At 68.8% G+C, this 10,586-nt stretch overlaps 3 protein-coding genes across 3 annotated transcripts; all 3 read right to left on the minus strand.

Moving 5' to 3' along the window:
• Nucleotides 1-1,343: 1,343 nt before the first annotated feature.
• TMUB2 (transmembrane and ubiquitin like domain containing 2) lies at nucleotides 1,344-3,219 on the minus strand. The gene is made up of 3 exons (XM_058820416.1): nucleotides 3,185-3,219; nucleotides 2,206-2,936; nucleotides 1,344-1,945 (listed from the first exon to the last, which is right to left on the minus strand). Exons 2-3 carry the CDS (start codon nucleotides 2,667-2,669, stop codon nucleotides 1,576-1,578), a joined length of 834 nt encoding a protein of 277 aa, XP_058676399.1. The 5' UTR covers nucleotides 2,670-2,936; nucleotides 3,185-3,219; the 3' UTR covers nucleotides 1,344-1,575.
• Nucleotides 3,220-3,785: 566 nt separating this feature from the next.
• On the minus strand, nucleotides 3,786-6,383 carry ASB16 (ankyrin repeat and SOCS box containing 16). The gene is made up of 5 exons (XM_058820396.1): nucleotides 6,083-6,383; nucleotides 5,120-5,387; nucleotides 4,277-4,769; nucleotides 4,084-4,197; nucleotides 3,786-4,006 (listed from the first exon to the last, which is right to left on the minus strand). Exons 1-5 carry the CDS (start codon nucleotides 6,381-6,383, stop codon nucleotides 3,821-3,823), a joined length of 1,362 nt encoding a protein of 453 aa, XP_058676379.1. The 3' UTR covers nucleotides 3,786-3,820.
• A 372-nt stretch (nucleotides 6,384-6,755) lies between these two features.
• On the minus strand, nucleotides 6,756-10,487 carry HROB (homologous recombination factor with OB-fold). The gene is made up of 10 exons (XM_058820391.1): nucleotides 10,427-10,487; nucleotides 10,122-10,172; nucleotides 9,176-10,012; nucleotides 8,636-8,719; nucleotides 8,382-8,522; nucleotides 8,064-8,172; nucleotides 7,895-7,980; nucleotides 7,436-7,540; nucleotides 7,129-7,321; nucleotides 6,756-7,013 (listed from the first exon to the last, which is right to left on the minus strand). The coding sequence occupies exons 1-10, from the start codon at nucleotides 10,427-10,429 to the stop codon at nucleotides 6,940-6,942; spliced, it is 1,683 nt and encodes a 560-aa protein (XP_058676374.1). The 5' UTR covers nucleotides 10,430-10,487; the 3' UTR covers nucleotides 6,756-6,939.
• Between the last annotated feature and the right edge of the window lie 99 nt (nucleotides 10,488-10,586).

The raw sequence follows: 10,586 nt of genomic DNA on the forward strand, positions 1-10,586 counted from the left end.
TGGCAGTGCCCACACAGGGGGTCACAGGGGGCTGCATGCTGCATCCTTCATGTTTGGGGCTGTTCGGGGGTGGGTTTGGGGGTGGGTGGGGAGCTGCTGTGACCATCCCTGTGCCAAACTGTTTGGGGAGGGGGCACCCCAACCTGCCAGAGTGGAGCTGGGAATGGAGCAGAACTGGGGGGGAAGCCCAGCCCAGCTTCAGTGCGGAGCCCCCCGCTCCTGGTGTCCCCAGGGCAGCTCTGTGTGCCCTCCACGCCTGCCTGGGGACCTGCTGCTGCACTCGGGGGGTCGGTGGGGACCCCCACAGCTCCGGCAGGTGTTTGCACCCCCACAGGCTCTGCTGTTGTTTGGGGGGCCGGGACCAGCGCCCCGCTGTGCGGGCCGGGGGGGGGACAGGTCCCTCTGGCTGGATCCAGCTCACCCCTGCCCTGGGATCCCCTCCCTGCAGCTTTGTCCGTGCCAGGGGCTGTGCTGGGGACAGGCTTGGCTCCATCCCCTCTGCTGTCCCCCCCCGTGGCTGTCTGACCCCCATCTGGCCGTGTGTCCCCGGCGTGGGGCTCTGTCTGTCCCCCCAGCGCGGTGCCCTGGCCCGTCCTCTCGCTGGGATCACACATTATGGTGCTCTGACTCTGGATTCACTATTTGTTTTCAAACTGCTGCTAAAGGCTGGGCTGGGGCAGGGGGGGGGCGGTCCTGCAGAGCCCTGGGCACCTCAGAACGCTGCAGCCCCCCCTGCATGGGGGCCCCCGTGTGCTCCCTCCTGCTGCAGCTTTGGGGCTGGGCCGGTGTGGCCACCGGGGCATGCCAAGCTGGCCTTTGTGTGCCCCGGGGCCCGAGCACGGCGCTGTGGGCACCCAAAAACACGGGGAACCACCCCAAACTGCCTGGGGGGGGCACGGTGAGCTGGGGCTGTGGGGGGAGGCAGCCTGAGCCCCTTCCCCTGCAGGAGGGGCGCTGCAATTTGGGGTCCAAGGGGTGCAGTGGGGTTTGGGGGGCTCAGATTGTGCCCTGTGACCCCCCCAGGTCGGTGTCCTCACCCCCCCCCCCCCCCGTGTTTCTGCGTGTCCCCCCTGCAGGGGAACTGAGCCCTTGTGAGGTCTGTGTGTCCCGTGAGTGGGTTGTGGCTGCCCCTGTAAATAAAACTGCATCTTGACTTGGTATCCCTGGCATTCATTACAGCTCCTTAATTAAACAGGGCCTTTACCCCTCCCATCCATCTCCCCCCACTCCGTTCACCACGGGTGGGGCCGGATTTGTTTTTATGCCCCCCAGAAATGTGCGTGGGTAGGAAAGAGCAGCCCCAGGGCAGGAAGGCAAGCAGTGGGGTGACTTGACACCCTTTATTTGCATTAAAAAGTCCTTGGGATGAAGCCACGGCCCGTTCCGGTGCTGCCCCACTCCCCGGAGCTGGGGTTGGGGTGGGGGCAGCGGGGTTTGAGGGGGGCACAGCCCCTTTTTGGGGGGTAAAGTCCGGCAGCAAGGCTGGCACGCACACGCTGAGCTGCCACCGCGCTGGCTCTGGCCACAGAGCAGGGACAGCGGCGCCACCGCGGTGCCTCCCCAGCCCCTGCCCCCTCAGCCCGCCTGTCCGTACAGCCCGAAGGCCAGGAAGGTGACGAGCACGGTGACACCGATCAGCGACACGGTGGCCGGCGCCGTGAAGAGCTGCCGGTAGTTGATGCGGAAATACCAGCCCAGCGCCAGCACCACCATCACCGTGGGCACCATGAGCGTGCCCCCGCCCAGCGGCAGCGCCGGGGCCGCGGGGCCGGCGGGGCCGGGCTCGGGCAGCGCGGGGGCGGCCGCGCCGGTGCCCCGGCAGCGGTGGCAGTGGATGACACAGTTGTCGGTGATGCGGAGCGAGCGCAGCGTCCGCGCCTGGTCCTGCAGCAGCTGCCCGCGGTAGATGAGCTTCATCTGGCTCTCCTGGCCCGGGAAGTATTTGCTGCGGGACGAGGGAGGCTTGGAGGCGGCAGAGAGGGGCTCGGGGACCCCCACCCGGGGTGGGAACCCCGCCACATGGACCCAGTCGGGGACGGGAACCCCCGCACTGTGTGACGGGGAGGGGACAGCGATGGCACTGCCACCGCGCCACCGCCGCCTCTTTCAAACTCGCCGTTTCAAAGCCCACGGGGTATTTTCGGCACAACGGGAGGGAGGGGGCGGTTTGCACCGGGGGAGGGGCTGCTCACACCCGGGCCTCACCTCTTGAGAATCCCCACGGTGTCCTCGGGCCGCGCCACCGCCACCTCCTCGGTGTCGTTGAGGAACTTGAGGCGGATCTTGATGAGGCCGGGACAGGCGTCCCCCGCCCCGGTGGCACCGGGCTCGGTGTCCGGCAGCTGCTCCCGGCCGGGACCGGCACCGGGGCCGCTCCCGCTGTCCGCCCGCGCCGCCGCCCCCCGTTCCTCCTCCGCTTTCTCCTCCGCGCTCTCGGCGCTCCCGGGGGGCTCCGGGGCCTCGGCCGCCCCCGCGGCTCCCGCGTACGGCGGGAGGGGCCCGAGGCGGATGACGGCCGCGTCCCCGGTGCCCAGGAGCTGCCCGCTGCCCTCGGCCACGTACGTGGACAGCCAGGCCAGCACCAGCGCCAGCGCCAGCACGGCCAGCCCGGCCACCAGCGTCACCTCGTCCCCAACGCCCGGGATGAGCGGGGCGGCCGGGGGCTCCATCTCCGCCACCCCCGAGCGGTTCCCGGTGTGACCGAGCTGTGCCCCGGTGCCGCCTGCGGGCTCAGAACAGACCCCGGGGCCGCTGCTCCCGCTGCCCGGAGACCGCAGGGACGGGAGCTCCTCGCTGCGGGTTTTCCTCCTCGCTCCCGAGACGCCGAAGCGGCAGCGCTGCGCTCACCTCACCGGGCCCGGCGGAGGCTCCCGGGGGTCCCGGAGGGTCCCGCAGCCCCTCGGTGCCCAGCGGGGCAGGGTCAGGCCATCCCCGACCTGCAGGGAGCGGAGCGGTGCGGTCAGCGGGGCCCGGGCACGGCGGGGCGGGAGGAACCGGGGATGTCCCTGCCCGCTCCCGAGGGTCCCGGTGCGTCCCTACCGGTCCCCGTGTATCCCGGGGGTGCCGGTGTGTCCCTGCCATCTCCTGCCATCCCGGGGGTGCCGGTGTGTCGCTGTCGGTCCCGGGGTGTCCCCGCCATCCCCGGGGGTCCCGGTGCCCCCCCCCCCCCCCCCCCCCCACTCACCGCCTCCCGCCGCCGCCGCCCGCGCCGGAAGCGCCACGTCACAGCGCGCCGCCGCTAGGGGGCGGGACGGGGCGGTGGGCGCGCGGGGTTACGTCACGGCCGCGCCCAGTGGGCGTGGTCAATAGGGGCGGGGCGAACTTGACTCGCCCTGAGTGGGCGTGGCTATAAGTGGGCGGGACTATGTCGGGAGGCGGGGTTTGCTGGGGCGGAGTCACGGCCGCGGCGGGGCGGGGCCTCGGGAGCACCGTGGGAACCCCCGGGCTGACCCCCCCCCGCCATGGGGTCTGACCGGCACCGGATCCCCCCGGCCGCGTTGTCACCGCCTCCGCGGTCCCCACATCCGCCAGGGCCCGTCTGTCCCCTCCCTGCCGCCTGTGACCCACTGGCTCTGTCCCCCCTCATCTCCTGTCCCCACAGTCCCCTGTCCCCACTCATCCCGTGTCCCCACAGTCCCCTGCTCCCCCTTATCCCCTGTCCCCACAGTCCCCCGTCCCCACAGCAGCCGCCATTGCCCACCCTGCTCCCACAGGGACAAAGACGCCTCAAGGGCCACCTCTGCCATGTCCTTTATTGACACCAGGGCACGGGGAGCAAGGGGACATGGAGGGGACTCCAGTGGGGACACACAGGGCGCCCTCAGGAGATAAGCCCCTCGATGGGCAGCTGGAGGTAGCGGCGCAGGGGGGGTGGCAGTGCCAGCCTGGGCACGGCGGCGCGGCAGCGGGCGCCCAGGTGACGCCGGATGGCCACACGTGCCAGGTGCTGCAGCCGCCGCGGCTGCCCCGCCATGCGCACGGCCGAGGCATAGAACTCCTGGTGCTCCTGTGGGGGGGACAGGGGCTCAGTGGGCTGGCTGGGGACACGGGGACACCCCAGGACCCCTTAGGACACCCCGTTACCTCCCAGAGCTCGGCGGGCACGGCCTCCACCCAGCCGTCGGCGGGGGGCACGCGGTCGTAGGCGTTGAGCATCACCTCCAGCGCCGGCGGGTGCTGGCAGCACAGCCTGAGCATCTGCCAGCAGAGCAGTGTCACCAGGGGGGTGACACCGCCAGTGCCACCTCCCCGTGCCCCCCATCACCCCCTGCCCCACCTTGGGGTGCGCGGGGAGGGCTCCGTGGTCCAGCAGCAGGGTGAGGGTCTCCTCGGGGCGCTGCTGGCGGTACTCGCGCACGGCGCACAGGGCGCAGTCCATGGGGGTGTCCCCGGCGCCGTTGGGGACGGTGGCGTCGGCGCCGTGGCGCAGCAGCAGCCGGGCCATGCCGGGGTGCCCGTTGGCACAGGCGTTGTGCAGCGGCGTGTGGCCCTTGCGCCCCGCGGCCCCGGGCTCGGCGCCGGCCTCCAGCAGCCGCTCGGCCACGCGCAGGAAGCGCTCCGAGTCCTCGGGGCGCTCGGCCGCCGCCGCCGCCGCGTTCAGGGGGGTCTCGCCCTGGTGGGTGCGCACGGAGGGGTCGGCGCCGTGGTGCAGGTACAGCTCCACGTGGGCCACCAGCCCCTGGCGCGCCGCCACGTGCAGCGCTGTCACCTGCCGGTCACGGGTGCCCAGGTTCACCTGCGCCCCGTGCGCCAGCAGCAGCTCCGCACACCTGGAGGTAGGGTGAGAAGGGTGAGGGGACACTTTGGCAACCATGGGACACAACCAGGACGTGCCATGGTTCCCATGGGACATCCCTAGGGACGTCCTCAGGACATAATGGAGAGGCTTGGCTCCCAAGGGACACCCCCAGGGACACCCTGGAGAGACCTGTCACCCATGGGACGCCCCCAAGGACACCCAGGGACCCTCCCAGGACACCCCACAGGCCCCTGGCTCCCAGATTAGGTGGGTGGGGCAGGAGTGACGATTTCATGGGCGGGGCCTCTCATGCAGATGAGCCCCACCCTAGTCCACAGGTGAGCCTTTACCTGAGGCTGTAGGACACAGGTGATCCCATACCTGAGGCTGTGGGGCGCTGTGCAGAGGTGCAGCGGGGCAGAGCCTTCGGCGCTCAGCACGTTGGGGTCGGCGCCGAAGGCCAGGAGCAGGCGGGCGCAATTGGGGTGGGGGGCGGCCGCGCTGTCGTGCAGGGGGGCTCTGCCGCCCACCACGGCGTCCACGGCCGCGCCCCGCAGCAGCAGGTGCCGGGCACAATCCTCGTAGCCGCGGGCGGCGGCGATGCGCAGGGCGGAGGTGTGCTGCCGGCGGGGGCTCAGCACCCACAGCCCTGCGGGGTCACACCGGAGAGCAGCTGGACCCTCCTGACCCGCACCCACCCACCCAGAACCCTGCGGGGTCACACCGGAGAGCAGCTGGACCCTCCTGACCCGCACCCACCCACCCACAGCCCTGCGGGGTCACACCGGAGAGCAGCTGGACCCTCCTGACCCGCACCCACCCACCCAGAACCCTGCGGGGTCACACCGGAGAGCAGCTGGACCCTCCTGACCCGCACCCACCCACCCACAGCCCTGCGGGGTCACACCGGAGAGCAGCTGGGCCCCCTGACCCACACCCACCCACCCACAGCCCTGCGGGGTCACACCGGAGAGCAGCTGGACCCTCCTGACCCGCACCCACCCACCCACAGCCCTGCGGGGTCACACCGGAGAGCAGCTGGGCCCCCTGACCCACACCCACCCACCCAGAACCCTGCGGGGTCACACTGGAGAGCAGCTGGGCCCCCTCACCCGCACCCACCCACCCACAGCTGGAGTGGGGGAAGCAGGGGGGCACCGTGGGGCTGCCCTGTGCACCCACCCCACTCCTGACTCCTGCTCCCCCAGGAACCGGAGCAGCCGGCCCTGCTCCCCCCCCTGCCCACCTGGAGCTGCACCCCTGTCCTGGCCCCCCACCTGTTTTGCAGGGGGAACGGGAGGGAAAGGAGAAGGGAGAAGAAAGGAAGGACCCCCGGCCCCGTACCCTGCTCCGGTGACCACACCAGCTCCTCGCTGACCGTCTCCAGCACCACATTGGCCGTGGCCTCGTCGCTGAAGATGCTCTGGACGCGGCGCAGGTCCCCGGCGTAGAGCGCGTTGTGCACGGCGGGGTCGCGGCAGACCTGGCGCCGCCGGGGGGGGCTCGGGGGCGTCGCGGGCAGGAGGCGGCGCTCGGTGGATGCCCGGGCCAGCGCCCGGCGCCGATCGTCCCGCTCCAGCAGCTCCCGCTGCAGCCGCAGCGAGCGCAGCGCCGACGGGCTGAAGGCGAACGACTCGTGGGCCATGGGGAGCCCCGCAGGGCAGGGGAGGCTCCGGGGACAGCGAGCGGGACCCTGAGCCTCGGGAGGGGGTTATAAATAGGGCTGTGCCCCACACACGGATGTGGAATCAAATCCCAGAGCCAGGGGCCTATAAATAACTCGTGGTGGTAAACAGAGTCACGGGGTGCGGGGCGGTTTGACCTGTTGGCGGGTGCGAGGTGGGGATGTCCCATGGGGAGGGATCTGAGGTGGGGATGTCCCATAGGGAGGGATTTGGGGACCCTCACCAGTCCTGTGGGGCTGTGAGAGCCTCGGGAACGGCTCATCCCAGCCAGGGAAAGGACAGAGGGGTGACACACGAGGACACAGGCGATGCAGAAACAAAACAGCCCTTTAATGCAGGTTTGGGAGCGAGAGGGGCCCCTGTGCCCCAGGATTGGGGACAGTGCTGAGGACACTTGTCCCCGGGCCTCCCCAGCTCTCAGCTCCACCACAAACAGCACGGACACGCAGAGGGAGGAGCAGGTGGGTGGGTGGCAGGTGTGTCACTGCTCCTCGGCACTGTCACCCTCTGCTGGGCTCAGCCACAGTCAACCTGAGCTGGGGCTGAGAAGAAATCCTCGGGCAGCTCTCCCAGGAGCCCATCCAGGTCATCTGCAGGGCACAGCAGGATGTGAGTTTTGTGTGATGGTGGAATTGTTTAGGTTGGGAACCTGCTCTCCACAGGACACAGAGCTTTTCCTTCCCTCCCAGAGTGGGTCTGACTCACCCATGTCACATCCATCAGCTCCCGCTGGCTCTTCCCAGCTGGGATCAGAGCTTGGTGGGCACAGGGAGAAGCCCCCAGGACGCTGCTCTGCACTGTGTCCACTTGTCCTTGACTGTCCCCAGTCCTCAGGAGCAGGGACACCCCAGGTGGGCTGTGCAGGGGGGTCTGGGGCTGGCTCAGCCTGGGCAGGGACCTGCAAAACCCAGCGGGGATGAATTATTGGGGGATTCATCCAACCCTCCCCCTTCTCTCAGGGGTCCCCATAGCCCAGACCCCCCTGGGGGTCCCAGCAGTGCCCCCTCCTCACCTGCCGGGGGGAGCAGCCCTCGGGCTCAGGTGGGAAGATCCTGAGGAGGTTGGTGGGGGTCACGTTGAGGTAGTGGTTGCGGTGGGAGGGGGAGAAGACCCCGACCTGCAGAGAGGGCAGAGACAGCTCCTGGATAAACCCCCCGAGTTACAGGGCCCCATTTATGGAAATCTTAGGAAATGAAGGGTGAAATTTTAGCAAGAGTTGAGAAAAATCCTGAGGTGCAAAACTGCGGGAGACCCTTTTCTTGTATTTGTACTGCCAGGGTGCTATGGAATGGGAACGGGGGTGTACCACATGCGCTGGTTCCTCTTATCCCCTTATCCTAATCCTTACATTCCTAATTCCAGGGTTTAATGGGGTTGGGAATGGGACAGGCGATGGGCTGTATCACCACCCTGCATTCCCCTGGGATCAGACCCCACTGGGGTGGGATAAGGAGCCCCCAGCTCTCCTCACCTGCCTCAGGAGCAGCACGGAGCCGGCCCGGAGCTCGCTGTGCCTCTGCTCCAGCAGCAGCCGGTGCACGGTGCCCTGCATCTCCCCTGGCAATGAGGATGGCATCCCTGAGCCCTGGGGGCGATGGGCAGAGCCCCACCGGGCACAGGAACCACGGGGGCACACTCACCCGTGGGGTCCCGGAACACGGCACCAGCACCAGCGCTGCTCTTGGTCAGGGTTTTGATCATCACAGCCATGCTGGGGACTTTGTTTTTTGGGAGCTGCTTCAGGGCTGCCTGCACAGCACAACGGAGATTTTGGGGTGACCTTGGCCAGGGCTGGGAGTTGAACCCCGTGTGGGGTATCCCAGGATTCTACAGCCCTCATCAGCCATGGGATGTGGATGTCTGTGCCCAGCTCAGCTCAGCCCCCTCCCCAGAGGTTCCCAGCCCTACAAGCAGCTCTGAGGGGCGAGGGAAGAGCAGGAGTCTTGGGCCGTCCTCACCTTGCGGAGCACCATGACCACGCTGTAGGTGTGGAGGAAGCAGCTGGGGTCCCTCTCATCCAGCCCCAGCTCCGTTTTCATGGCCAGCCAGGGCCCCTTCCCGAAATCCTCCTCGGTGGGCAGTGGGGAGCTGGACAGCGCCTGGGGTCAGGGACATCATGGTGACAGAGCCCCAGGGGCTCCCTCTCAGCCAGCATCCCACTGGGGGATTCCCACTGGGGTCTGCCCGAGCAGGGGTGGGATGGGGGGGTTACCTGAGCCCGCGGCTTTGCCACAGCCCCGTGAGCAGGAGTCTGGGGAGCCGACACCAGGATCTCCTCCAGCAGCTTCCCCGAGTGCTTGTGGGGCACGGAGAAATGTCCAGGGATCTGCCTGGCTTCATCAGATGCTCCCATCCCATCCCATTCCAACCCACATCCAACTCCCATTTCTGTCCTGTCCCAACCCAGTACATTCCTGACTCCATCCCCATCCCATCCCATCCTCACCTGGTTCCCATGCTGTCCCTGTCCCCATCCCAATCCTCACCCCGTTTCCCATGCTTTCCAGATCCCCATCCCATCCTCACCCCATCCCCATCCCATCCTTACCTGGTTCCCATGCTGTCCCTGTCTCCATCCCATCCCATCCCATCCCATCCCATCCCATCCCATCCCATCCCATCCCATCCCATCCCATCCCATCCCATCCTTACCCAGTCCCCACACTGTCCCCATCCTCACCCCATTCCCACACCATCCCCATCCCCACCCCACCCCATCCCCACCCGGTCTCCCCCACCCCGTGCCCCCCACCTGCTGGGGCAGGATCCCGGCCGGCCCCGGGAAGCGCCGGCTCTCCCTGCGCCCGGGGGCTCGGGGGGGTCCCCGGGGGGCTTTGCTGGCCGCTGTCACCAGCTGCACCAGGTGGTTGGTGACCACGGGGGCGCTGGGGGGGCCGGGAGCGTTGGGAGCCACCGGGGGGTTCGGGAAGCTGGGGGAGCCTGAGGGGGGTCTGGGGGGCAGCCGGGGCTGGGGGCAGCTCTGTGCTGGGGGGGTCCAGGGTGCTGAGGGGCTGCTCCTTGCTAGGGGTGCTTGGATGGGCCTCAGGCACGGAGCCCCTGGAGCAGGGATGGAGCCTCTGGAGCTTCCCGTGGAAATGGGGGGTCTGGGGGTGCAGGCACCGGCCGTGCTGGGCCGCAGCACCAGTTTGGGACTGGGGAGGGGGCTCTGCTTGTCCTGCACGCCCCTGGAGCCAGGGATCAGCTCCTCTCCCACCCTGAGCTTTTTGGGGACCCCACATTCCTGAGCGTTCTCCTTCCCTGGGCATTTCCATGGCGGCTTCTTGCAGTGCTCAGGGGGCACCGGGGCAGTGCCAGCCCCCAGGGGCACCTCGGGACCCTCCAGCTCCGTGCAGGCCGCCAGGAAAAGGTCATTGTCCAGCTCATCCTGGGGGACTGTCCCCAGAGATGGGGGGCCCTGGAATCCCACGGGAGGCTCGCCCTGCCCGGCGAGGGGCCGGAGGGTGGGGGCTTTACTGGGATGGGGGTTACTGGGATGGGGTTCACTGGGAGGAACCGAGACGACGCTGGATGAGGAATGCCCGGGGGTCACAAACTGGTTCTCTGCATCTTCCACAGCAGAGAGGAAATCCTGTGGAAATAAACAGCGGGAATTCAAACGGCTCCGTGCGTTCCCCAGACTCCCCCCGCAGGCTCAGCGCACCTCGGGGGGGGGGCCGAGGCCATTGGGGGTCCCTCACCTCATCCTCCAGCTCCCCGTCGGTCCCAAAAAGCTTCTGCAAGTGGCAGGACTGTGGGATAAAGGAGAAGAACGGGGCTGGGAGGGACACACAGGCTGGGGGACCGGGATGGTCCCGGAGGTTCCGCCGTGGGACGCTCGGGGGCCCCGGAAAGGCCTCACAGGCCCCGAGGCGATCCCGGATCGGCTCCCCCGTAACCGCGCGGGGCCCACAGAGATCCCTTTTTGGGGAATCTCCGTGGGAACCCCAGATCAGCCCCCAGGGCACCCCAAAACCGGCTCCGTCCCCCCCCCCGGCCCCGTTACCATGGCAGCGCCGCGACCCCGGCCCGGCCCCGGAGGCGGAAGCGGCGGGGCCGGGACTCGAACCCGCGGTCCCCGGGGAAGGGGCGGAACTTCCCCTGCGGCACCGGGCGCCCCCTGGCGGCGGGCAGGAAGAGCGGCCGCGCCCCTTAAAGGGCCACGC

Source organism: Ammospiza caudacuta, chromosome 27 (genome assembly GCF_027887145.1).
Source record: "Ammospiza caudacuta isolate bAmmCau1 chromosome 27, bAmmCau1.pri, whole genome shotgun sequence".
In the NCBI taxonomy this organism is placed as follows: domain Eukaryota; kingdom Metazoa; phylum Chordata; class Aves; order Passeriformes; family Passerellidae; genus Ammospiza; species Ammospiza caudacuta.

Coding starts and splice junctions, on each gene's coding strand:
- TMUB2 (XM_058820416.1), bottom strand. CDS start 2,669: ATGGAGCCCCCGGCCGCCCCGCTCATCCCGGGCGTTGGGGACGAGGTG. Junction 1,946..2,205: donor ACCGTGGGGATTCTCAAGAG/GTGAGGCCCGGG, acceptor CTCGTCCCGCAG/CAAATACTTCCCGGGCCAGG.
- ASB16 (XM_058820396.1), bottom strand. CDS start 6,383: ATGGCCCACGAGTCGTTCGCCTTCAGCCCGTCGGCGCTGCGCTCGCTG. Junction 5,388..6,082: donor GGTGTGGTCACCGGAGCAGG/GTACGGGGCCGG, acceptor GTGACCCCGCAG/GGCTGTGGGTGCTGAGCCCC. Junction 4,770..5,119: donor ACAGCGCCCCACAGCCTCAG/GTATGGGATCAC, acceptor CCCTACCTCCAG/GTGTGCGGAGCTGCTGCTGG.
- HROB (XM_058820391.1), bottom strand. Junction 8,720..9,175: donor CCGGGATCCTGCCCCAGCAG/GTGGGGGGCACG, acceptor GTGCCCCACAAG/CACTCGGGGAAGCTGCTGGA. Junction 8,173..8,381: donor TGGTCATGGTGCTCCGCAAG/GTGAGGACGGCC, acceptor TGTGCTGTGCAG/GCAGCCCTGAAGCAGCTCCC.